Below are 26,919 nucleotides of genomic sequence, written 5' to 3'. Positions count from 1 at the left end.
TTCCGTTTCTACACGTTCAAAAGTGGGAATAACAATGTCTGAAATCATAAAGGAACTCTTAAAATAATGATGCCAATTCTACATACAAAACACCAACAAAAACTTAATAGACGTGCACACAATTATAAATCAATGCATCTTATATCTAAAAATACAACTTGATACTAGTTAGATTACATCGTAATCATCAGTTGGTCACCCAGTTGTTAACTATTATTCCCAAAGGTATTTCATAGCAATCGACTAAATTAAGAGTTTGTTTTTGAATTTCACGTGAAGCCACTAGAGGGCTATCTACGCTAGCTGTTCTTAATTTAGCAGTGTAAGACTAGAGGGAAGACAGCTAGTCATCAACTCCCATGTTTTTCGGCCACTATTCTACTAACGAATAGTGGGATTGATCATTACATTACAACGTTTCCACGGCTGAAAAACGAGTATGTTTAATTGAACGGGGATTCAAACATGCGACCCTGAGATTGAGAGTCAAGCGCCCTAACCACCTGGCCATGCCAGGTCTTCAAATTAAGAAGTAAAATTAACAATACAAAATAATATTGTTTGTTGTTTGTTTAGAATTACGCACAAAGCTACACAATAGGCTATGTGCTCTACCCACTACGAGTATAGAAACCTGGTTTTAGCGGCATGATTCCACAGGCAATCCGCTGTGCCACTGAGGCGCTACAAAATAATAACAAAAATGTTCAAAATTATTTAAAATATTATAACTAATATTACTTAATTAAACTAATTATAAATAAAAATAAAGTATAAGTCGTTCTTTACAAAACAAAGAGTTGCTTATTCCTTATACATACAATTTACCAATATATCATCATGTTTGTTTTTCTGGGATATTCGAGCAATGTTACATAAGGGCTATCAATACCAGGCACCCCCTAATTATAAGCAGAAATACTAAAGGAAAATTAACTGGTCAACATTAGCTACTACAAACTCTGGACTACTCCTTTCAAACAGTGAGTTTTTAGCCGTGGATGCGTGCATTATAAGAGAGTGTGTGTGTGTGTATATATTTTCTTATAGCAAAGCCGCATCGGGCTATCTACTGTGTCCACCTACGGAAATCAAACCCCTTATTTTAGCATTGTAAATCTGCAGATTTAATGCTGTCACAGTGGGGGACATTATAAAAGCGATGGTTAAGGTTATGACCCAGATCTTTCAGCAACGGAAAACGAACCATAGATTATAAAAGCGATGGTTAAAGTTATGACCCAGATCTTTCAGCAACGGAAAACGAACCATAGATCTTCAGGTTAGTCCAGTCCGCCAACTGTTGGGCACACCTTGTCAACCAGTACACAAAACCTGATTACATTTTTAATATTTCACGTGTTTCTATTAGTGTGCGTCAAAAAATTGATGAAAGTTACAAAAACATAAACTGAGGTACACTGGCTGCAAACCTGATCCTCAAGATGCACGTGACACCAATAAAGTCAAATCAGTGTCGTTTACGTACAATCATCTCAACCAATAGTGAATGATCCATGAAACCAGCTTTCCTCTAGGAAGGACTGCTGTTTATAATGACAACCATCAGACATGTACAGAAAAGGTGAAAAAACAAAAGACAACGCAATTTCTTTTCCATACAATGAACATGAGAACATTTCCTCCGGCAATCGTAGTGATAGGTCAATTATCTTTTCAGTGCTCGAGGCATGAAAATTTGTGCAATTTCACAACACGTGGAGCACGTAGCAACAACGTGGCAAATTCGATAGTTTTTAGTTTTAAACAATGTTCTATGATCAGTAGAATGCAACTGAAAAGTTATAATAAGTTGTACGGTTTTCAACTGTTATTGCTTCCCTCAACAGCGTATTGTTTAAACAACTCTGTACGTGCGGGGGTATATATGTAACAGTTACACTCGACTGAATTTGTAACCTTCTGTAAGATTCGTTATATTAGTTTGGTTAATAAAATTGTTATGAATTCCTCCATCATAGAAATTTTTCTGAGAAGTGTTCTCAATACCTCTGACATACCTCTGTTATTGCACTTTGTTATAATTAGCTCACGTGAAATAAAACGCGCCTTATTTTTGAATAACTCTAGTAATATATATACATAAAGAACGTGAAGAAAAAATATAATTAAAGGGTTAGCTAGTACTGTTCGCGAAAAAAAGTACGAACAGTTAATATTAGTTTTTATTTTAAAGTAAAATATTTAATTCCTGCGCTTACAAGACAAACGGGAAATTGCGTGTGTTAACATCCATGAAAACTAAACATGTAAAAATTGAAATAGAAATATTGTACTTCATTGTGTACTCTTAATACCTGAGATACGATTTGTAAATACCGTATGAATATAGATTCTCTGAATACAAAGAGAATTAACAGAGATCGCGAAACAACGTAAACTGATAGCTCACTGATGCTAACACGTTAAATCTTACACCAGCACGTGATAAAACTGGCTAGAAAAACTGTTTGTTTGTTTCTGAATTTCGCGCAAAGCTACACGAGGACTATCTGCGCTTGTCGTCCCTAATTTAACAGTGTAAGACTAGAGGGAAGGCAGCTGGTCATCACTCTTTTACCAAGGAATAGTAGGATTGATCATTACATTATAACACCCCCACGGCTAAAAGGGTGAGCATGTTTGGTACGACGGGGATTCGAACCCGCGACTCTACGATTAGGAGTCGAACGCCTTAACCCACCTGGCCATGCTGGGCCTAGAAAGATTGAAAAATACACATGGAAAACTGAACAAGTGCACTCGATTCTTGGAATAACACGTAACGAACTTGGCTAAGAAAACTTACGAATAGCTACAGACCGTTGAACAATTATACTCCAATCTTGGGACAACACGTGGAGGACCTGGCTAGAAAATCTTATTAGTAAACACAGAAAACGAAACAAGTATATTCCAATCTTGGGATAACACGTGGAGAAACTCGCTAAAAATTCTGACATGTACACTAAAAACTGAAGAAGTGCATTTGAATCTTAATTGGAAAAACACGTTGTGGACCTGGCTAAACAATTTTACGAGTACACACAAAAAAACGAAACAAGTATACTCCAATCTTAGGATAACACATGGAGAAACTGGCTAAAAATTCTGATGAGTATACACAAAAAAACGAAACAAGTATACTCCAATCTTAGGATAACAAGTGGAAAAACTGGCTAAAAATCTGAAGATTAAACATAATAAAAAAAAAAGACAGAACAAGTGCACCTGAATCTTATTTGGAACAACACGTGATGAATCTGGCTGATCAAACTGAGCAGTACACACAGAAAACGAAACAAGTACACCTGAGCCTTTTCATCGATACGTTTTTCATATGATAATCATTTATTGTAATCTGTGGTACGTTTTTTAATTCGGGTAAAAACCGTTTAATGAAAGTCTTGATGTAGCTTCAGTTTATAACGAGCCGAAATAAATGTGTGTTTTTAACAATTCATTCAGACAGGAAATCTTCATGTAAAAATTATATCCACATTAAAAAACAAATAAAAACAATGTAATATTTATGGCTTAGACGTAGGAAGAAAATTACGATGTTCACACACCGCATTCAACTCGGTAAATGATCTCTTTTCCTAGACGTAGGCTGTAATCGGTTGTTGATTTCAACAAAATAATCGTAGTAAGCTGTATCCTGTTCTGTCTACCCCATTCATTTTGCCCCATATATATTATATACTTTCAAAATGTTTTCTTTCACCAACATACGGAGCTCAAAAATCGCACTATAGGGTCCATTCATTGTGTAACGACTGTTATCACGAACCTTGATAATATTAGATACAGAAAAGCACGTATCAAAAGCATGATCAGTAAAACAGAGGCTTAACTGAAGGCTAAACCCGTCAATTTACATACTACCAACAGAGTGAGGATTACTTCCTATAGTTTCCCAAGAAGACCGTTTTCTGTTCAACCATCCATCACAAATTCTCTCATAGAGATAATTCGTTGTTTAATCAAAACGACCGACTGTAAGATATTCGTCGAATAAACAGTAAACCTACTAAGTTCTTTCTGAAAACGTAGCCTTTAGAACTTTATAGTTTTTACCTCCGACTACTGGATAACAAATGGCATACATAGTCATTTATTTTGAAAAAAGAAAAAACAACTTAGATTATAAAACAAAAACAAAGGTTTTAACTTAGTTGTCTCTAAACAACAGCTTCTACTACGTGGTTTAGACTATCACGCCACGCTTTGCGGTTGAATGTTCTTGTTGTTAAGTAGTGAAGCGATCATGGCATAGCTGTTGATAAGAGAATCGTGCTTTGAAACGTCTGCTTCACAGTTAACCTTTCACTAACTTTCACGAACTGATTTACACGAAGCACGTTACACAGTATATGATAACAGTCATTAATTACAGCAAGAATAATACTTTAAATATACATTAAGTTTATAAAAGTGACTTCATTTCAAGAAACATGTTTTAATGAATGATACACAATTCTTTATAAGACAACTCCAGATGCCCCACATTAAGTACAGATGGAAGCCGTTGATAGACAAATTAGATAGCCACTAGAACAGGCGCGCAAGGTAGAACGAGATTGAAAACAGTGGCCTTAACCATGGATTTAAGTCTCGTCCTGGATTTGTTACTATATCATTCAGGATATTGATGAATACACACAATAACGAAATATTAAGTATTACTTATAATAACTATTCCTAAAAAAATTCTATCCACTGTTATAAAGCTTTAATAAAGCGTCATCTTTAATAAATTTTACTTTTCCGCCTTGCTTACACTGGTATCCTCATTGGTAAAACTTAATTTAAGTGTTTGTTTGTTTTTGAATTTCGCACAAAGCTACTCGAGGGCTATCTGTGTTAGGCATCCCTAATTTAGCAGTGTAAGACTAGAAGGAAGGCAGCTAGTCATCACCACTCACCACTCTTGGGCTACTCTTTTACCAACGAATAGTGGGATTGACCGTCACATTATGACACTCCCACGGCTGAAAGGACGAGCATGTTTGGCGCGAGGGGATGCGAACCTGCGACCCTCAGATTACGAGTCACACGCCTTAACACGCTCGGCCATGCCGGGCCTAATTTAAGTGTTAAGTTTGTTTGTTTTGTTTTGTTTTGGAATTTCGCACAAAGCTACTCGAGGGCTATCTGTGTTAGCCATCCCTAATTTAGCAGTGTAAGACTAGAAGAAAGGCAGCTAGTCATCACCACCCACCGCCAACTCTTGGGCTACTCTTTTACCAACGAATAGTGGGATTGACCGTCACATTATAACGCCCCCACGGCTGGGAGGGCGAGAATGTTTGGCGCGACGCGGGCGCGAACCCGCGACCGTCGGATTACGAGTCGCGCGCCTTACGCGCTAGGCCATGCCAGGTCCCGAGTGTTAAGTTATAACTAACTACAATACAAACAAAAAAGGCACACTATTCAGAATCAAAACCTTATACAGCTTGATAAAATAAGTGTGATATCCAGACACTTCAGAATTTCTAATCTTATACGTCAAAGCAGTATACGCGTGATATCTAGAGATTTAAATTATGACTACTGCGTTGTGAAATGAAGATACAATATTTTCTTTTTACAATAACAAATACGACAAGATAAATGTGTGGGTCCGTAAACAAACTACACCTTAAATGTGAATAATTATATATGAATATATCATCAATCACTGTCACATAGTTAACTTTACACAAACAGTTTGTCGAAAGAAACCAACCGAGCGGACAATGGTGCAAGTTTTTGAATGTCTAATACAAAAAACAGTTGATGATACATGCACCTTAAAACTACGCCAAGAACCGAAACTTTCACTCACGCGTAAAAAGCTCGAGTAGAATAGAAAAATAAAAACTGTAGATAATCGGTCATTTTGTGGCATTTGGAATTACCAGAGAAAACGTGTTCACCTGAACCGTTCTAAATAGTGCATGATGTTACTTATTCTGAACTAATTTCACCAGAAGTTTCTTAAGTCACCGCAGTTAAAAAGAACACACATACACAGGTAAATATTAGGCACCAACATGATATTATGCGGCACAATAATCAGTAATTTTAATGTTCAGATAAACGTATTCTACGTTAATGCGCATACTAGCACACATATATCCCATTTAGTTCTTGTGACGAAAATTTGTGTGACGTATGATTGACGTGGAAGAAAAGAACAGGAAGCCACTCGACAATAATATTCCGTTTGTTGTTTGTTTATTATAAATATCAAATTATCAAAGAACTTCTTCAATTCATATATATACATATATTTATTATCTTCACTGATGCCACTGTTTCCTGTACGAAATAAACTTTAAAATGTCATTAATGTTTACTGTGGAACTCAGTTTTCTCATTATTTCGGGTGTAAAGTGTTACAGGGGCGTTGGTAAGGAATTCGCTCAAAAGATACTCTAGGTCAGTGGTTCTCACACTTCAAAGCTCGCGTACCATTTTTTATTAACTTTTTTTTTTAAAGTACCCACCCAGGCCTAGTTTTGGTAATTAAAAGCATCTAACAGCAAGAGTTAATATTCTTAACAGTTAGCCATTAATGGGTGTGATTGTTTTTCCGGCACAAGTCAAGAATTTCTAACGTGAAGTTTCTGTGAATTTCAAGTGAAGTAATTACTGACGAGTCTGGATGAAGAGGGAACAGTAATACTGAGTGTACGTACGCGAAAAGCTCACATTAGGCTTAATTACACGTTTTATCATACTTTACATCGTTTTTTTTGCGTACTATCAAAACTAACTGTACAAACAAGATGTATGCGTACTTGAGCTGGGGAATTATTGCTCATGGCTTTTTTTTTATCTGTCCGAAGTAAACTGTACTTAAAACGCACGAAATCCTGTGTACAGATAACAACAGTATGCCCATATGTGACACACTGAGAGATAAAACAGCCTTTACGTACAAGAAATATACGTATATTATTATGTAAACACAAAGCGTCCATAAATTACTGAACCAATTTCTTAACTAAAAACAGAATAGGAACCACACCAAATAAACAGTCGTGTTTTGCAGCATGTTGGAGACTTACGTCTGATTTCTTTTTTTAACCCACGAGCTTAAATGGGATTGCCAGAGATGCCAACCATTACGATTTGAGCGTAATCATTACGAATTTTGTGTATACATTACGACTATATGCTCATACAGACAAATATTACGACTTGTTGCAACTCCCAAATTATTATATATTATATAGGCCTATACAATAAAGTGATAAATTGTTCCCCCAGGGCTTGAAAGGGGTGAAAAGAATTTTTAGTGAGATACAAATAAATTTTGATAATAAATAAAAGACATAGTCCAAATGGCTACTTGCGATAATTATGTTTGTGCTTGAAATAATAAAAAATATTTGTATCTCCGACGTCTACCAATAGTTTGAGTGCGGTGCCTCTCCATACTGGGTACGTGGGGGGAATCCATAGTTACGTCATCAGTGCTTGTCAGCCAATCAGTATTTCTGATATAGTGGGTATTTCTCGTTTTCTAAGTGGTATAGAAACACCAATGCGATCGTTCACAAGATGGAAAAAAAAAGAGGCTTCGTTCACCAGATTGTCTTGTTTCTGGCAAATCTGAAAGGACTAAAACTGTGAATCAAAAATTTAGGAAAGAGTTTAGTGCAAAATATCCGGTCATTGCATCAAAAGTCAGTGAAAGTCATGCGTTTTGTACAGTTTGTCACATCGATTTTTCTGTGACACATGGCGGGACAAACGATTGTTCCAGACATACAAAATCTGCATCTCACCAACAAAAGGCTGAGGCGAAGACAAAAACGATGCAGATAACGACATTTATGAGTAAGAATTCAGAATATGAAACCATAAATGCAGAATTGATGTTCACGCAATTCGTCATTGCTCATAATTTACCCCAAGCTGTAGCCGATCATGCAGGACATCTATTCAGAAAAATGTTCCCAGACTCTGATATAGCGAAAACATATGGCTGTGCTAGAACCAAAACTACAGCCATTGTACAAATGTTGGATTGCGAATATGACAAAATGATTTCAAGCATACTTACTAACAGTGTTTACAGTTTAGCCACAGATGGATCCACAGACATGGATGACTCAAAACTGTATCCAGTGGTTGTACGATATCTGTACGGGCTCTGTCTACAATTATTACGCTCAGCCATTTGAAATAGTTGGCATCTCTGGATTATAAGAAGGGAAATGTCTACAAGAAGAAAGAACCGGATGTGATATAAATGCATGTCCGAACAATCAAAGCAACTGCTCCGAAGATGACGGTGCATACATGGGAGAAGACTGATTATTGGCTGAACATCCGTCGAGCCACGAACGGTACACATGTCGAGCTACATGTATTGCAGGCACCACTGACCATGGACAAACCTGAGGTGTTAACCTCTACTATACCTCAATTAACTATCTTCTTAATTCTCATTGTATTCAATGGATGGAGCGAGTGTACCGTTGTATACAATGGACGGAGCAAGTGTACCGTTGTATACAATGGATGGTTGTTGTTGTTTTGAATTAACCACAAAGCTACACAATGGGCTATCTGTGCTCTGCTCACCACGGGTATCGAAACACGGATTTTAGCGTTGTAAGTCCGCAGACGTACCGCTGAGCCACTGGGGGCACAATGGATGGAGCAAGTGTACCATTCTACTTTCTCTTATTTAAGCAATCAATTAGTCTGTATAGTAAATATAAATCATTGCAGATGAAGAGAAGTCAGACTGGGGGATGAAATTCATCACGTACAGAATAACAACTGTAGTTACAGTTATATTTAAGTATCTCTCAAACGCAATTACTGCGAAACTTGTCTCCATTTTGTTAAAATTGATATCAGTGCAGTACGACAAAGCCAACTTGCTAGAGCACTACAGGTTCGGCTCTGTGTTTGAAATGATGAATTTATTATTAAAGTAGAATATCATAACATTTAAATTCGACGGCACCACCTTGAATGTTATCTATATGTTAACCAAATTGTGCTAGAAGAAAAGCCATTCCCTTACTCTTCAAACATCAATAATTCTCAACAAATCATGTCTGGAAAATATGTCTATTTCTTTTAAATTCTTCGCTATGCTTAATAAAACCACAACTATAAACTACTGTCAACTTAACAGTTGCGAATTAATGAGACCGAATTATGGAGACTAAGAGGGTTACAGACAGGTGTAACGGTTTTCGGAAATCAAGTTATAACCATAAAAATGTATTCTAACAAAGAGTTCGATCTATTAGTCAAGCAAACGGAAACTTTACTGCCAAAATAATTCAACTCTCAACAGTGTTTGGCCACAAAGATACGGAGTTAAAAAAGGTTTGCCGGATTAACTGCTCTTGCATGAAATAGATGTGCGCGTCTGACGTGGCCTGGTGGTTAGAGCGCTCGATTTAAAACCTGAGGGTCGCGTGTTCGAATCCTCAACAACGAAAATGCTCGCCTTCTCAGCCGTGGGGATGTTAAAATGCGACTGTCAACCTTAGTATTCGTTGGTAAAAGAGTAGTACAAGAGTTGGTGATGGTGGAAGGTATTGACTATTCCATTCCTCTAGTCCAACGCTGCTAAATTAGGAGGGCTATTTGCGCTAGCCGTTCCTAATTTAGCAGTGTAAGGCTAGAGAGAAGACAGCTAGTCATCACTACCCACCGCCAACTCTTAGGCTATGGGATTGACCGTCACATTAAAACGCCTCCATGGCTGATAGGGCGAGTGTGTTTTGATGTGATGGGGATTCGAACCCGCGACCCTTGGAATACGAGGTGCAAACATGTACAGCCTCTACTTTGTTTTATATGGGAGTTTGAATTGGGTATGGATCTTACTCCTTAATAACTTGAAAATTAAAGCGAATTTGGTTACAATATCCTAAAAAAATAAATTGATTTTCTAACTTTAAAAATATATCACCGGAAATATTTGTTTGGGAATCATTCAACCAAACATGTCTCTCTGAATGGCAGATTGAATTTAAATATATTCAGAAAATGTATAGAAATTTAAGTGTTAGCAACAACCAAACAAGACCTTATTACTATCCTGAATGGCCCAGCGGATTAAGGCATTCGATAGTCGCGGGTTCGAATCCCGGGTGCACCAAACATGCTCGCCCTTTCAGTCTTGGGGGCGTTATTATGTTACGGTCAATCCCACTATTCATTGGTAAAGAGTAGCGGCCGTTGGTGATGACTAACTAGCTGCCTTCCCTCTAGTGTTACAAAGCTAAGTTAGGAAAAGCTAGCGCAGTTAGCCCTCGAGTAGCTTTGCGCAAAATTAAAAACAAACAAACAAAGCCATATATGGGTTTCATACAAGGCCCTTCAGTATCTGTAAATACTGTTATTATTATGCATTACGTGTTACTTTTGATTAGGCGACGTCATTATTAATAATGAATATTTATATTGTACATAAAACTGTCAACCTGTAAAAACACATTAAATAAAACCAAATTAATAGTTTGTTTGTTCTGGAATTTTCTGGATAGAAAGACTTTTTTTTTTATAATAAATCACATCCATCATAAATTTAGCATTTTTATGTCTTTAAAAAGCGAACCCAAAGAACTAAGGTTAAAAAAAAGTAAAATAGCAAGGTAACAACGGTAACTTTAATGGTAAAAAAGGGTACTACGTTCATCACTATACATTCATTTTTGTCACAACACATGAATGATATAAAGTTACCATAGCTTTAAGGAAACATACATTTCTGTTCCTACTACCTATATACATACGTATAATAAGTGTAATGGACAATTTCCGAGTACAAAGCTACAAAGAATAAATAGCGAATGGGGGTAGACAATGCTCAACGTGGAATTATTTCTAGCACTCTATAAAATAAACATATGTCAATAGCCAAGTATGTATAATTACATATTTTAAGTTACTTTCTGAACTTAATAATTTTATAATCAGGACAGTAGCAAAAAAGTTCCAAATAGTACCCATACTCTACTGAGTTTCTAAATTACTTGTAAAGTTTCTTACGAATTGAATGGGTATCAGCAGAACAGGTTTTCTTAATCTTACATTTACATATCTTATAATAAATGGATTCTGTGTTATTGTAATCTTTACGTTACAAAAGCCAGATTCTTAAAATAAAATTCATTGACTCAAATTACAGACTAAGTTTAAAATACGGGAGAAGGTTTATTTTAACTCATATTTTTCTGATGAATAACCGACAAATTGTTTAACGAATACGCCCACTATACATTTACAAACAACTAACGCCTATTACGTATTCTATGTTCAATTCCAATTCTCGAAATAGCTTCGTCAAACCTGAAATATTTTCAGTAATAAGCTTAACATATGCTGAAAACGTCCTAAAATTAATTTCGCGCAAAGCTACATGAAGGCTACCTGCGCTAGCCGTCCCTAATTTAGCAGTGTAAGGCAAGAGGGAATGCAGCTAGTCACCACCACCTACAGCCAACTCTTGGGCTACTCCTTTACCAACGAATAGTAGGATTGACCGTCACATTATAACGTCTCCACGGCTGAAAGGCCGAGTATGTTTGGTGTGACGGAGATTCGAACCCGCGACCCTCGGATTAGAGTCGAGTGCCTCAATCACCTGGCCATGACGGGCCTCGTAACTCGTATGGAGCGTTGTGTTTTGAACTGCTCCAACGCTGTTTTAAACGTTTGACAACCACCATCCAGTTTCGTGTACTGTTTAAAATGTCGATTACTTGAGTACAAGTGGCACTGAATACTTTTTTTGAAGTTGCATGTTGTTTATTATCCTCAAATAAAACATACATACATGTGTAGGGTGTGGCAGGAAAACGTGAAATTAATCATTGAATTATTATTTTTAATTGTTGATAAGGTTCCTGCTAACAATGAAGAACATTCTATAAAAATTAAACAAAAAAGTTATTTCTTTGCGATGTCACAACAATCCTGCTGTACACTATATTTAGGTTATAGTCTTAAGATTAGAAAAAGAAGACAAACAGCGATGGATGTTTGTACACACAAGACCTTCACACTTGCAGCCCTCCTCACCTCACTAACAAGCTAGTCATCGACTTCCCACAAAACGCTAGTCAGAAGTTATTACCTCTTATAATAAAGCTTCTAGAGACTATTGAAACTTATGTTACTGTTAGCGCACGAAACGATACATTCATAAACTCGAAATTAAACGATCATTCACGGATTCGCTCAGCCAGTCATGCCTACAGACGTTCTTTGTCATAAGAGATAAATTACAGGTAATTGCTATCATTTACGAAAATAACGATAAAAATGAAGCGACCAACACAAAACCAGAAAGATAGCGTTTCAAAGAAAAAAATTACAAATAACGTACAATTTAATTTCCTGCGGCTAGAAATTTTTCTATAGCATTGTGTGTGAAATGTACGTTTCATTTGTTTTTTGTATTTGTTTCAGATATTCGTGCAAAGCTTTTCGTGAGCTATCTGCGCTAGCAGTCCCTAACCTTAAATTAATACTCTAATTACTCTATTCTAATAGTGAGATTTGACAGTCATTCTATAAAAGCACTCACAGTCTCAAAGTACGAAAAGCGACATTTATAACAGCAACAGAACACGAATAATGGATCCTCACATTCACATCCGACACGCTATGTAAGCCACAACTGTCCCAAACACATCGTTCATTTTTCATCTAATCACAAGTATGTAAAGCTTTCGAAAGATACCACTGGTGAATATAATGGCTTGTGCCGTTTGACGTATTTTTTTGCATATTTTATAGACTTACAATTTCACCTGAGTTTGTTTCTAAATACTTTACAAACGTCGACTCAATTCAACCATTTAACTCTAACAAACCTTGCAATCTTTAAATAATCATTCCGAAATTTCCAATGGCGACCGATCCAGACAAAACGGCTATGTTTCGAAATATTTCCTATGTGAAATGTCATAAGTCAAACATGAAATCAGAAGGTTAAAGGTCAGTTTCAAAATAAAGGTTCACCAGCCACATCTTGTCAATATTCTAGACACGTTTGAGACATCAGATCTGCTAATGAAGAAGACTAGTTTCAGATCACGAAACAGAAATGGTTATTAAATATCCAATACAAAATTAACGACGTTATAGTATCAAAACTCAAGGAAAACCACTGTGGTAGAAAAAAAAAAGTACACATTTCATTAAGAACTGAACATTTTTGTGGTATATGTTGTGAAATAATTTCGTTTAAAATGATAATGAGTAAAGCCATAGAAATATAGTCGAAAACATTGTGTTAGCAGAGGTTTACTCATATTAGGCACGTTTATAACTGCTTCGAGACTTGTTTTGATTGTGTACTATTAATACAAACTGGATGTATATATTTATGTTTTTCTAAACCCCAGTATTCTGCACTGTACTCAAAATTCTATTTCACAAAAGGACACCTAGGATTGTTGTTAAAAACTGTCAAAATAGTTAGTCAAGTATATTAAACTATCTATATTACTCACAGGTTCATTTATCATTTCTTAGTTTAACGTAGGTCACTTGCTTTGATCAAAAGTTACTGAAAATCACAGCGTAAACAAATTATTTTGATTTCATAACTTTTGAAATAAAAATAAAACACAGTGAAAATGATAAAACTCATACAGGGGTTTGGTTATAACAAACATCATACATAACTATAAAATAAAATCATTTCAAGTAATGACTGACAGAAACCACATCCAACAAAGCTTTTCACAAAATAAACATCCCATACATTTCTGAGATAACAAAAATCCCACATAATGAGTGATAGAACCCACATCCAATAAAGCTCTGCACAAAATGAACATCCCATACATCTGTAAAATAACAAAAATCCCACATAATGGCTGACAGAAACCACATCTAACAAAGCTCTGCGCAAACAAAAACATTGCATGTTACACAGTATATGACATCAGTCATTAATTACATAAAACTCAATACTTTAATTACAGATTAAGGCTATACAAGTGATTTAATTTAAATAAACCTGTTTTAATGAATTTTACACCGGAAGCCATTGTCATTCTAAATGGACAACTAGTAGAACAGACGTGTAAGAACACGATCAAAACAGTGACCCTAAACAGGGGTTTGAGTATTTCATTCAGGGTATTGAGAAAAACATAATAAATAAATAATAATAAAAGAACCACAATAATGAATGATTAAATATTGGTGATAATAACTAAACCTAAAAGTAAATTCATTCCACCGTTATACAAACTTAATGAATACATCATCTTTATTGTATTTTTCTGTGTTGCCTATACTGGTACAGTTTAACACAAGTTTTAACTGTAGCTAATTAATATATACACAACTAATACGGACACCAAAAGAGTTAAAAAACATAGACGTCAGCATTCAGAATTTTATATGTTAAGACACAATACGTGGTTTCCCGCTGGTACAGTCGTAAGTCTAAGGATTTACAACGCTAAAATCAAGGGTTCGATTCCCTCGATGGACTTATCAGATAGCCCGATATGGCTCTGATATAAGAAGAAAAACACACACTATACGTGTGATGATCAAAGATACTTTAGAACTTAAAACCTTATACAGGAAGAAAAAAAACATGTGATGCCCAGAACCGCTTCAGAATTCAGAACCTTAAATACGTGTGATGTTCACAGACATTACAGATTTCCGAACGTTGTACGGCAATACAGAATACATGTGATGTCCAAAGACACTTCAGAATTTAGAACCTTATAAGGTAAGAGAGAATACGTGTGATATTCAGAGGTTCAAACTATGGCTAGCGCGTTGTGAAATAAAGATATATTATTTTCTTTCTTACAGTGACAAACAAGACTGGATAAATAAATGTGTAGGTCCGAAAACTAATTACACGTTACATATGAATAAGTACATATAAATACGTCATCAATCACTGTCATGAGTCGTTAGGACGCACCATAAACCAATAGATACTGAAATGATATTAATTTTTAATTTTTTGAGAAATATATATTTATATATATATATATGTACATATACAAGTATGTCATTAGAGTCACACTGTTGCATACACATTTGGCACATGGTGTGTGGTTACGTTTTTACATAAATATATAAAAGTGTATGTGTGTATACATGGTTAATTTCAAATAAATAGATACTTTGTTGAAAGAAATTACCTAGTGGACAATGGAACAAGTTTCTAGATGCCTAATACATACAGATATCGATGATACACCTTATAAGCTACAACATGAACTGACGTGTAGAACGTTTGAGGAAAAAAACATCACCATAGCAAATAATCGGTCACCTCGTGATATCTGGAAAAACAAGTTCACCTACGAGAGTGCTAAATAGTGCGTGATACAGACACGGTTCTAGATCGTATGTCTGTGTGCGTGTTGTTGAAAGGAGGAGAAAGAGCGGGACTGTTTTGAGAACCTACCCCAATGGTGGTTTGAGGGAATATAAGAAATGTGTTCAGCTTGGGTTGAAAATTGAAGGTTTCACAAAGCTAGAGGATTAGTGTTGTTGATTCTGAACTGATTTCACTGTAAGTTTTTAAACGCCTCGTAAACACTATTGAAAGAACATATATGCAGGTAAACTATTAAGCAACAAGAAGATATTATGCGACACGATATTCAGTAATTTTAATGTTCAATTAAACGTATTCTACGTTAATGCGCATACTAGCACGTATATATCCCATTTAATTCTTGTGACAAAACGTAGGATTGACGTGAAGGAAAAGAACGGGAAGCCACTCGACAACAATATTCCATTTCTTGTTTGTTTATTATAAATATCAGATGATCAAAGAACTTCTTGGATTCATATATATGTATTAATAACATTTTAAGACTTCACGAGATATGATGCCACCGTGTCTTGTACAATAACTACTTTAAAATGTCATTAATGTTGCTGTTGCCCTCTAGATGCTTCACTATTTCTGAGCCCCGGCATGGCCCGGTGGTTGGGGCCCTCGACTCGTAATCTAAGGGTCACGTGTTGACTCCCCATTCAACCAAACATGCTTGCCATTTCAGCCATGGTGGCGTTATAATGTGACGATTAGTCCACTATTCGTTGGTAAAATAGTACCCCAAGAGTTGGCGGGGGGTGGTGATGACTAGCTGTCTTCCCTCTAGTCTATCACTGATAAATTAGTGTATCTATGCGCGAAATTCAAAACAAAACAAAACCTAAATAGAACGAAACTCTCACTTGCAAGAAAACATCAAACACCCAACATATTGTATTAAATAGCATTCATCACACACGTCTTTTTACTTAATAAATACTGCACACAGCTTTCGAAACAAATCGTCCACGTGACTTCTCAAACCAGAAATAGACAAAACAGTTTCCAAATATGTTTTAAATAAAAAAAACCCATCTAATCGAGATTTTAACCATCATACATGGCTTTCAAAATAATCATCGATCCACACAATTCCAATAAGATTTCAAAATAACAAACTGACCCACTCAGTTTTAGAAATAAACATTCCACAAAATCAGATACAGCTTGCATATTTCTTTAAATTATAGCCATTCATCATCCTTGATTGTTAAACCACAAGAACAACAGAAAAATAAAAGCGTTCAGGTTTTTCTTGATTACAACTAACAGAAGATAAGCAGTTATTATGTACATTACTCCAAGTATACAAATAACTTGTCGGAAAATATAGGCTTCCGGAATGTTGATAAGAATGTCGTAATGTCCCTTAACGAAATGTATGGGAACTAGCCTAAGGGACGTTTCCATCGATGTGTTAGGTAGTTAATAGAACGGAGGTTGTCCATCAACCTTAATCTACAACAATGTGATAGCCTAATGGTTATTTCGATATCAATAAATAAATATTCACAATAGCATACATAGAAACGTTTCAAATTTATAGTGAAAACAATGTATTACGTCTCTTGTTCCAAATACACAAAACAGCTGGTCATAAAACGCAAGCTCAACAAAAGTCGAGTGTACAAATTAACGAAATATATTGAATTAGCGTTAAGGCGTTACCTTCATACGGCCTTCCATATCAAAGAATAGAAATAGCTTTCAAAGTAAGATAAAACATCTGTTACCCTTTCGAAAATATCAAACAACCCACACACAACATTCAAATGCCACACAGCTTTCGAAACGGCAATCTTTGAAATCTTGAGAAATAAATACGAGTTTTATAGATAAAAGCAAGCGTAATCAAGTTCTTGACATAAAAATCTCATAATAATAAACTATTCAAGCAGTTTTGAAAGAAATGCTAAATACAGTATTTGATCTCAGAAAAGTTCACAACAGTGTTTTTTTTTTCAAATACTAACCCACACAGTTCTCAAAATCACAAATATACATCACAATATACAACACAATATTTGATCTAACAAAATACCACATTAGTTTCTTAAAATGCTATTCCACGCATTTCTCAAAATTACAAAACCCAACATAGTTTACAAAGTAAGAAATATCTCTCCCTTTAAACAAATGAAACACCTAAACAACATTTGAAATAGACCATACCATACACACAGCGTCGAAAAAAAAATGTCTAATATAACTTTAAATATAATTCGTGATGACAAGAAACCCACTTGATGCAAAAATGTATTCTCAAGATGGCGTGTATAGGTATTAAAACTTTAATTAAAATTAAGTACGGAAAAACGTTTTGACCTTTTTAGATCATCTTCAGGTTAACAAAGAGTGTTTGTAACTGTTACAACCTGGAACCTGTTATCATAATTAGTAACGACGGAGGTGAGGAACACGCTGCTTGTTGCTGAGATGAGAAACAATATTGGGAAAAGAAAAACAAAGCTAATTTCTTGTCGTGAATAATAACGTCAGTGGAAAAACAAACCAGCTGCTGTATGTTTCTTAATGGCACAGCGGTAAACTTACGGTCTTACAACACTGAAATCTCGGGTTCGATTCCCCGCGGTGGACACAGCAGATATCTCAATGTGGCTTTGCTCTAAAATATCCAAACTAGCTGCCGTTATATGCGACATCAGATAAAAGGTGAACTAACTTATTTTGATGTGTTATTCTGGATGTAATAGTGAGAGTGTAATGATGTAAGACAGAAGATAACTTGTGATATCAGATGGAACATACTTTACAGGTTAAATAACGTATCATGATATGTGATATGAAAAAATGCATTATTAAATCATGAAACTAAAACCATTTATAGTGTATGATATCAAATGATATCAAACGGGACACCAAAACCCCGTATAGAGTTTTGCGTTAATTAAATGATAAGATGCACATGTTACAGTATTGTTATATCAAAAAATAGTGTAAAACCTGGTATAGTGTGTGACATCAAATGATTAGAAAAAAAAAACCTACTCTGTCGTCTATACTCAAGTGATGAGTTGAAGAAGCTGTTAATGGATTTATTCGATCCGGTCATGATATTAAACATGGATTAACAAGACGGCAAATTTGTTTGACATGTGATACTTGATACACCATTTAGTTATAGAAAAAAACGTTGGTGCCACGTGCTAAGTTGATCCAGCGTGACAAGTGGTGCCTCTTCAAAATGAAAACCAGTGTAATACATGGCACCGCTTGATAAAAGATGAACAGTGCTTCATATGTGATGTCATTAGGAGTCACGTTTTAAAACAAACAAAAACTCTGTCTGTTGATTTATGGTACCAGCCATTATGAACCCCCCTGTGTTTGGATGAAGATGTAACAGACACCCCGAGCTTAAAGGTTAAGCGCGGTTTTTCTGTAAAGCACATTTGCGATTTACTACTGTGGCTTTCTTTGTTTGGTTTACGTACAAGTACACTCATATCTTACAGAGAAAATATTTAGTTTTTTATTCTGTCATCTTTTCGTAGAGTGACGGAGAAGATCTTATTTCACCTCGCCACCCACTTTGTTCCTCGTTTGTAGATCAATCTTGAATATTATGGATACAGAGAACTAATGGTTACTGACAGTACCATAACAAGAGCTCGCACAATCCACCAGTCTTCTTTCGGCCGCAAGTCCTGTAGTTAAGGTAATCGAAATTTGATTAGTTATTCGGAATTTCATGGGTTCTCTTTGTTTAACAAATACTGACCCAACCTGAAACTGTCACCATGAGTTATGGTAAAGTTAGTAATGTTTATTTGAAACAATGACGTAACTGTTGACGATTTATTTTTAAGAACTTTGCACGAAACTTGAAATTAAACGAAACTTAAGTACAACCAATAAACAATATAAAGTTTCTTTCTTTGCTACAGCCTAATTATTTATCTTATCTTGATATAGTACTATTGCATTTAAACATTTTTAAGGGAAAATACCTTATTACAAAGTCATTTCATAGGAATACGTGTTAGCAAAATTCACCGTGGGTTTCTTCCCTTTCAGTTAGATGACGAAAAACATCGGACGTTCAATAAATAATACAAACTTCTTGCACTCTACAAATTAGGAAAATATAGGTAGGAAGGCCTTGGGGCGATAACTGAATGCTTATTTCAAGGACACGAGGACTGTTTTTAGCTTAAAATATATCAATGACCGCCAACGTTTAGGCTACTTATTGTTTGCAAACGAATAATGAAATTAAACGTCACATTATGACGTCTCCCAGAATGAAAGGCCAGCATGTTCGTTGAAGGGTTTCGATCCCGCGAACCACACTTTGCGACGCCCAAAATATATTTAGATACACAACTTCGAGATGACAGCTTTCATTCCTGGATAACATGCCAACAAACTTTAATCCCACCAAGCACATTAAAAGTGAACTCGACCGCTGATTTCCCCTACCCCACATAGCATCACTATCTTAGACGGATTCATATTACTCCTGAATAAATCTTCATTTAAAACGTCATATATCTGAAGACTTGCAGGCCATTCCAAGATAAATATTCATACTTGTTTTCACTCTCTGTCACTATGTTCCCTACTTATTAACTCAATAATTAGGTGAGTATTATGTTGGCCGTGAAATAAACATTAATCTGTTGTCCAGCCACAAATATCTAGTTACAGGTGCAATCAGTTTAAGTTGAACGAAGTATGAATTATCACTTTTATCCAACTATACTGTTTATTGGTTGTACTTACGTTTAATTCCATTTTAGATTCGTGCAAAATTCTTAAAATAAAAAAAATTAAAATCTTATTAACAAATCGTCAACATTTACGTCACTGTTTAAAAAAAACATAACTAACTTTTCGTTAACTCATGGTGACAGTTCCAGGTTGGGTCAGTATTTGTTAAAGAAAATCCCTCAAATTCCGAATAACTAATCAAATTTCAGTTACCTTGACTACAGGACTTGCGGCCGAAAGAAGACTGGTGGATTGTGCGAGCTCTTGTTATGGTACTGTCAGTAACCATTAGTTCTCTGTATCCATAATATTCAAGATTGATCTACAAACGAGGAACAAAGTGGGTGGCGAGGTGAAATAAGATCTTCTCTGTCACTTCACGAAAATGATGACTGAATAAAAAATTAAATGTTTTCTCTGTAAGATATGAGTGTACTTGTACGTAAACCAAACAAAGAAAGCCACAGCAGTGAATCGCAAATGTGCTTTACAGAAAAACTACACTTAATCTTTAAGCTCGGGGTGTCTGTTACATCTTCATCCAAACACAGAGGGGTTCATAATGGCTGGTACCATAAATCAACAGATAGTTTTTGTTTATTTTAAAACCTGACTCCTAATGACATCACATATGAAGCACTGTTCATCTTTTATCAAGCGGTGCCATGTATTACACTGGTTTTCATTTTGAAGAGGCACCACTTGTCACGCTGGATCAACTTAGCACGTGGCATCACGTTTTTTTTTCTATCACTAAATTGTATATCAAGTGTCACACGTCAAACCAATTTGCTGTCTTGTTAATCCATGTTTAATAAGATGTAGATGCTAGTTTAGAATGATGAATAGATCGAATAAATCCATTAACAGTCTCCTGTGACAACTTATCCTTTAATTACCACAACGCACTATATCAGGTTTTAGTGTACCGTTTGATATTACAACACTGTAAAGGATTACAGCTTATCAGTTAATATCCAACGCTACACTTGGTTAATTTGCTGTTTGATATTACAAAACTATAGCAGGTTACAGCTCATCAGTTGATATCATACGCCATAACTGGCTTTAGTTTTATGATCTGATAATTTAACTATTTTTCATATTGCAAATCATGATACGTTGTTTAACCTATAAACCGATATTGCTTGTCAAATAAATTGTGTTTCCCTGTATCCAATGTCATAATAACACTTCAATTTCTTTTCATCTGATAGAAAACCCACAAAATATTTCCTTTCTTTTTCATGTCTTAATTCACAACAATACAACTGCATACGTTCCATGTCAAACCACAAGACAAACGTAAGTTTACTTTCTATATCTTACGTCATAATATTATAACTGTTTCGTCTCGTATCATAACTCACAGTTATTAATAATAATATAAAAAAAACTTTTCATTGTTTAATAATCATTATGGGATTAAAATCTGACATGCATTCAAACTCCAATCCGAATAAGACATCTAACAGATATTCATTTTTTTTTTTACAGTTAAACGTGTAGACATTATTGTTATACACAGCTTTCCTCTTAAGAGTGACATTCTGCACACTATGCTCCATCTGATATCACAAGTTACCTTTTATCATAATAATACACTGTGTTCTATCTTATACTACAAGTCACAAGTCAGTTCGCTTTTTATGTGATGTTACAAATAACAGTAGCTGATTTGGTTATTTTAGAGCAAAACCTCATTGAAATATCTGCTGTTTCCACCGCGGGAAATCGAACTTCGGACTTCAGCGTCGTAACTCCGTAGAATTACCGCTGTCCCATCGAGGAACACACAGCAGCTGGTTTGTATTTACACTGATGTTATTATCCACGGTAAGATATTAGTTTTCTTACCAATGATATTACTAACCTCAACAACAAGCAACTTTTCCTTACTTCTGATGTCATTAATTACGATAACAGTGTCAGGGCCCGGCATGGCCAAGTGTGTTAAGGCATTCGACTCGTAGTCCGAGGGTCGTGGGTTCGAATCCCGGTCGCACCAAACATGCTCGCCCTTTCAGCCGTGGGGGCGTTATAATGATCAATACCACTATTCGTTGGTGAAAGAGTAGCCCAAGAGTTGGCGGTTGGTGGTGATGACTAGCTGCCTTCCCTCTAGTCTTACACTGCTAAATTAGGGACGGCTAGCGCAGATAGTCCTCGTGTAGCTTTGCGCGAAATTCAATACAAACAAACAAAACAGTGTCAGTGACTACAATAACAATATTAGCTCAGTTTCCTTCTCTCAGATGCAAATAATCTCAAAAACATTAATTTTCCTTGACTGTTGTGATCACAACGACAGGTTTATTAAATTGTGAAGTTTTCTTTTCTGAGTAAAACGTGTAACTTCAATTTAGAACAAAAAGGATCCACGAATTACGTAAAGGCCTAGTCTATTCTCTGTTTCGCTACTCCCTCTGTAGTTGGAAAATTTCGTTAAATTCACGGCTCATCAATTTGTTTTCTTTTCCCCTGATATGACTACTCACGTCTACAAGATAGTTTATTCGAATTTAGTTATAATGTTGCAATCACATTTTCAATCTAATCTAACCAAAATAGTCAACACACTTAAACTACAAATACCTTGCAATTATAGTTTATATAATTAAAACGTTTTACTAACAAAGGTCTCCGTTACTTTTCTTTTACGTGTTAGATATTAAAAACTGTTTTTCATGTACGTGTTTCAACTTGTGTCGCTGCTTGAGTAATTAATTTTTTAAACCAGAATAAACTAGGAATCACTGATATCCTGGTTTTGACCAGTAAATACTTTTTCATAGTATAATATGCAACACAGATATTTTGCGAATACACATATCTTAAGTATTCAAGAAATAAGTTTCGGCGCATCTTTCAAGATATAACTGTTTTAAACTATATTTACTTTCAAAAACGCTCCCAGTGGCACAGCGTTATGAAATCGGACTTCCAACGCTAAAAACAGGTTTCGATCGTCGTGGTAGATGGAGCACAGTTAGCCCATTGTGTAGCTTTGTGCTTAATTCGAAACGACAGCGGCCCGGCATGGCCAGATGGTTATGGCGCTAGACTCGTAATCTAAGGGTCGCGGGTTCGAACCCCAATCATACCTAACATGCTCTCCCTTTTAGCCGTGGGAGCGTTATAATGTTACGGTCAATCCCACTATTTGTTCGTAAAAGAGTAGCCCGAGATTTAGCGGTGTGTGGTAATACACGAAGGCTATGTGCGTTAGCCATCCCTAATTTAGCAGTATAAGACTAGAGGAAAGGCAGCTAGTCATCACCACCCACCGCCAACTGTTGGGCTACTCTTTTATCAACGAATAGTGGGATTGACTGTCACATTATAACACCCCCACGGCTGAAAGGACAAGCATGTCTGGTGCGACGGGGATTCGAACCCGCGACCCTCAGATTACGATTCGAGCGTTCTAATCAGCTGACCAGGTCGAGTCTACTTTTGAAGTGAAAGACTATAGGGAAAGAAGTTAGTCAATACCACTCATTGCAGACTCTTGGAATACTCTTTACCAACGAATAGTGAAATTGGCCGTAACATTATAACGCATCAATTACTGAAAGAGCGAGAACGTTTGGTGACGGATTTCGATCCCACGACATTTAGTTTGCAAGTCAAACGTCTTAATAAACAAGATAAACCTTTCTCGAAGAAAATAATAAACGGCAGTATTCATCTTGAAATATCGATTATCTCCTCTGTACCCTTGCGGACTATGTAATCATTATAAGGTTGTGTGGCCTCAAAGTCAGTCTTCATTGCTTTTAAAATAATGGTTACCTTAAATGTTTCTAATTTAACAATACCTAATATCTTTTTCTTTAATAATGAAGCAGAAGTGTAGTAATCAATGAAAAAAGTTTAATCAGTAAGTCCCTCCAAATTACTTTAATTCACCAATTCGCTCTCTTTTTCATATGCATTTCTTTATACCTTCAAAATGTGCATCCCCAGAGGTAATTATCCATTTCAGTGCCTCTCGATCACTCCGTAGCTATGGCCATCACGTTTGTCTGATTGCTTTTTCATTCACATACCCATTAGACCAACCAACGTTTCATCAAGTTATCCACGCAAGCACTCAAATACCTATTATCCAACAAATTATTTACCAAAGACTCGCCAAGTACTTACATACTTATTAACCCAATAAGTTATTTATCCAAAGATCCAACCAAGCTTCGACATCGTATATTGCCAAACGAATATACATTGTCTCAAGATATTCACCCACAAACCCTAAATACCCATTAACACAACAAGTTTGTTACCAAAAGATCCACTCAAATACTTGCATATTTACTAAATAAATCTTTTATCGGACGATCCAACCAAGTACTTACACACCTATTAAGTCAAGAAATTATTTAATCGAAGGTTTGGTTCTCTTTGTTTTGAATTTCGCGCAAAGCTACTCGAGGGCTATCTGCGCTAGCCGTCCCTAATTTAACAGTGTAAAACGAGAGGAAAGGCAGCTAATCATCACCACCCACCGCCAACTCTTGGGCTACTCTTTTACCAGCGAATAGGAGGATTGACCGTCGCATTATAACGCCCCCACGGCTGAAAGGGCGAGTATATTTGGTGTGACAGGGATTCGAACCCGCGACCCTCCGATTACAAGTCGAGCGCCTTAATCACTTGGCCATGCCGGGCCTTTAATCGAAGGCCCAACCAAATTACCACACACCCGTAACCAAATAAATTTTTTATTCAAAGATTCACTTAAATATTAGTTCACACAAAAATTTCTCACGGAATGATCCAATCACGTAATGAAATACCTATCAATCCCAATAAATTATTGACACAACCAAGTTCCCACATACACATTGACAAACAAAATATGTATCCAAATATCCGGCAAAGTATCCAAAACAAGTATCAACCAGTTAATACCACGTATGAAAAGATGTGACCACTCACTGTTTTAATGAATATTTTTAATTTACATACGTTTCTGGGCTTATACGCGATGTTATATGAAGCATGAAACAATGAAAAAGAGGCGGCTTGCCACATTTAGAATAAGATTGATAGTGTATATTGACAATATATAGTCATCTTAAGCAACGTTTCAGGTGAAAGTCCTTCTACAGGCGTAGAAAACATTTTGTGTTAAATACTTCCTTTTTATTTCTTTAATTTATTATTATTATCTGCTTGGTATTTCTTTGGCTACCAGAAAGAAAACACAAACAAAACTATTATTTGTATACATATGTGTATTAATTAGAGTTTACTGCATGAAACGTTTTGTTTACCCACTGGTTGTACGCACAACTCCTATTTCACTAATCAAGCCACGTTGTGGTTACTTCGCTAATCAAGCCATGTGGTGGTTACACTATAAGCTTTTGATACATGGTATTAAAAAGGAGAGAGCGAAAGACTAAAAAACATTTAAGGAAGTCAAGAAACCATGACATAACATCTTCTGTTTTTGGCTCCGTCACATATTTAAGTGATGACATATCATGTTCTTTTACGTAGTCTTAACATACAATATGCACTATTCAATAACAAAGATGAAGGAGCCATGAAACCTAAAACTTATTATAATTTTCTGTTCAGGGTTACTCAAAGAGATACTGAAACAACTCGAGCACGTGTCACAGATAAACACACTTTTCAAGACAGCATGAGCTTCTCCGTTGTAAACAGAATATACTTGTATTCTAAATGTCATATGTATATGTATATATATTCAAACTACTACAGAAAGAAACAAGCATGCTACTGAGTAGCACCATGCGCTGAAACATCACACCAACTTGCTGACGTATCCTATGATTCCAGCAAGCTTCCTTTGAACTTCCAGACTGAAATGTATATTTGAACATTTTATCAGCGGTCTGTTGAAAACGCGAATCATTCTGAGTCAAGCATATGCATGTTATAAATCATTGTAACGTCGTACTGTGTGAAAATTGATTAATTTTTAAACAGAAACAATATGTTGCCAATATACATAAAGCTAAACTCATGATAAATAAAAAACGTAAATGTTTTAGTTGGAACAAAGGTGTAACAAGATTAATAACCACTATTTATAGGATCTGTTTTGTTAAGTCAGTGACCTAAGTCGCAGTTAAAGACGCGATAGAAGAGACCAAATACGCCTTAGAACTCGTATACTTACTGTTTTCTAGAATTTTAAAATAAGATTTCTTCAATTCCGCTTCCAGTTCCGCATTCAGTTAGATACTTCCTACATCTCATGGTGAATTATCAACCCAAAGTAGTTAGTCAAGGAATACTCATACACAGGTTCGAAAAACTGTTAGATTAACAATGTGAGAGAAGCGTTTCGTAACACTATAAAACGCAAAGTTATAAACGTACAGTTAACAGAATATATAATAATTATCAAAGTGTACCATGCGTCAGTTTCTAACCAAAATCAAATTTACCTTTACCAACTGTCCAGACCCAATCCGTGTCTGGTATCTCGGCTTCCTTGCCTGACTGTAACCATGCCATTCTTAACACGGGACCTGTCTGAAAGTAAACTGCTGGAAGTGTTTGATGTATTGCCTTTCTTCCCACCATACATATACTAAAAAAAACAGCGCGGCTGAAGCTCTGTGGTCACGTGGCATCATGTAACATACCACAAGTAAAGCGTTAACTTCTATATGAGTATATATATATATACCCAAGTTTACCGAAATCAAATACTAATTGACATGTGTATATGGGTCGCTCATGTAGAGAGCCCTTTAACCTACTATGGTCGCCGGAGACCATCAGGAAGACGGCACGGACTGATCCAGGAAGCCCGACAAGCAAGTGAATTAAGAGTTAGTAGGCCTGTA

The 26,919-nt window shown here is 35.9% G+C and overlaps 1 protein-coding gene across 1 annotated transcript in view; it reads right to left on the bottom strand.

The window, feature by feature from the left end:
- The window catches only part of LOC143227486 (uncharacterized), a 37,721-nt gene extending 11,137 nt beyond the window's left edge, over positions 1-26,584 (bottom strand). The window contains exon 1 of the mRNA XM_076458928.1: positions 26,515-26,584. Coding sequence (XP_076315043.1) covers positions 26,515-26,584 — 70 coding nt within the window. The remainder of the gene's footprint in view (positions 1-26,514) is intronic.
- Positions 26,585-26,919: the final 335 nt, after the last annotated feature.

Source organism: Tachypleus tridentatus, chromosome 9 (genome assembly GCF_004210375.1).
Source record: "Tachypleus tridentatus isolate NWPU-2018 chromosome 9, ASM421037v1, whole genome shotgun sequence".
NCBI lineage: Eukaryota > Metazoa > Arthropoda > Merostomata > Xiphosura > Limulidae > Tachypleus > Tachypleus tridentatus.
Note: the sequence above shows the minus strand (reverse complement) of the source record. Positions and strands in the feature narration are given on the sequence as shown.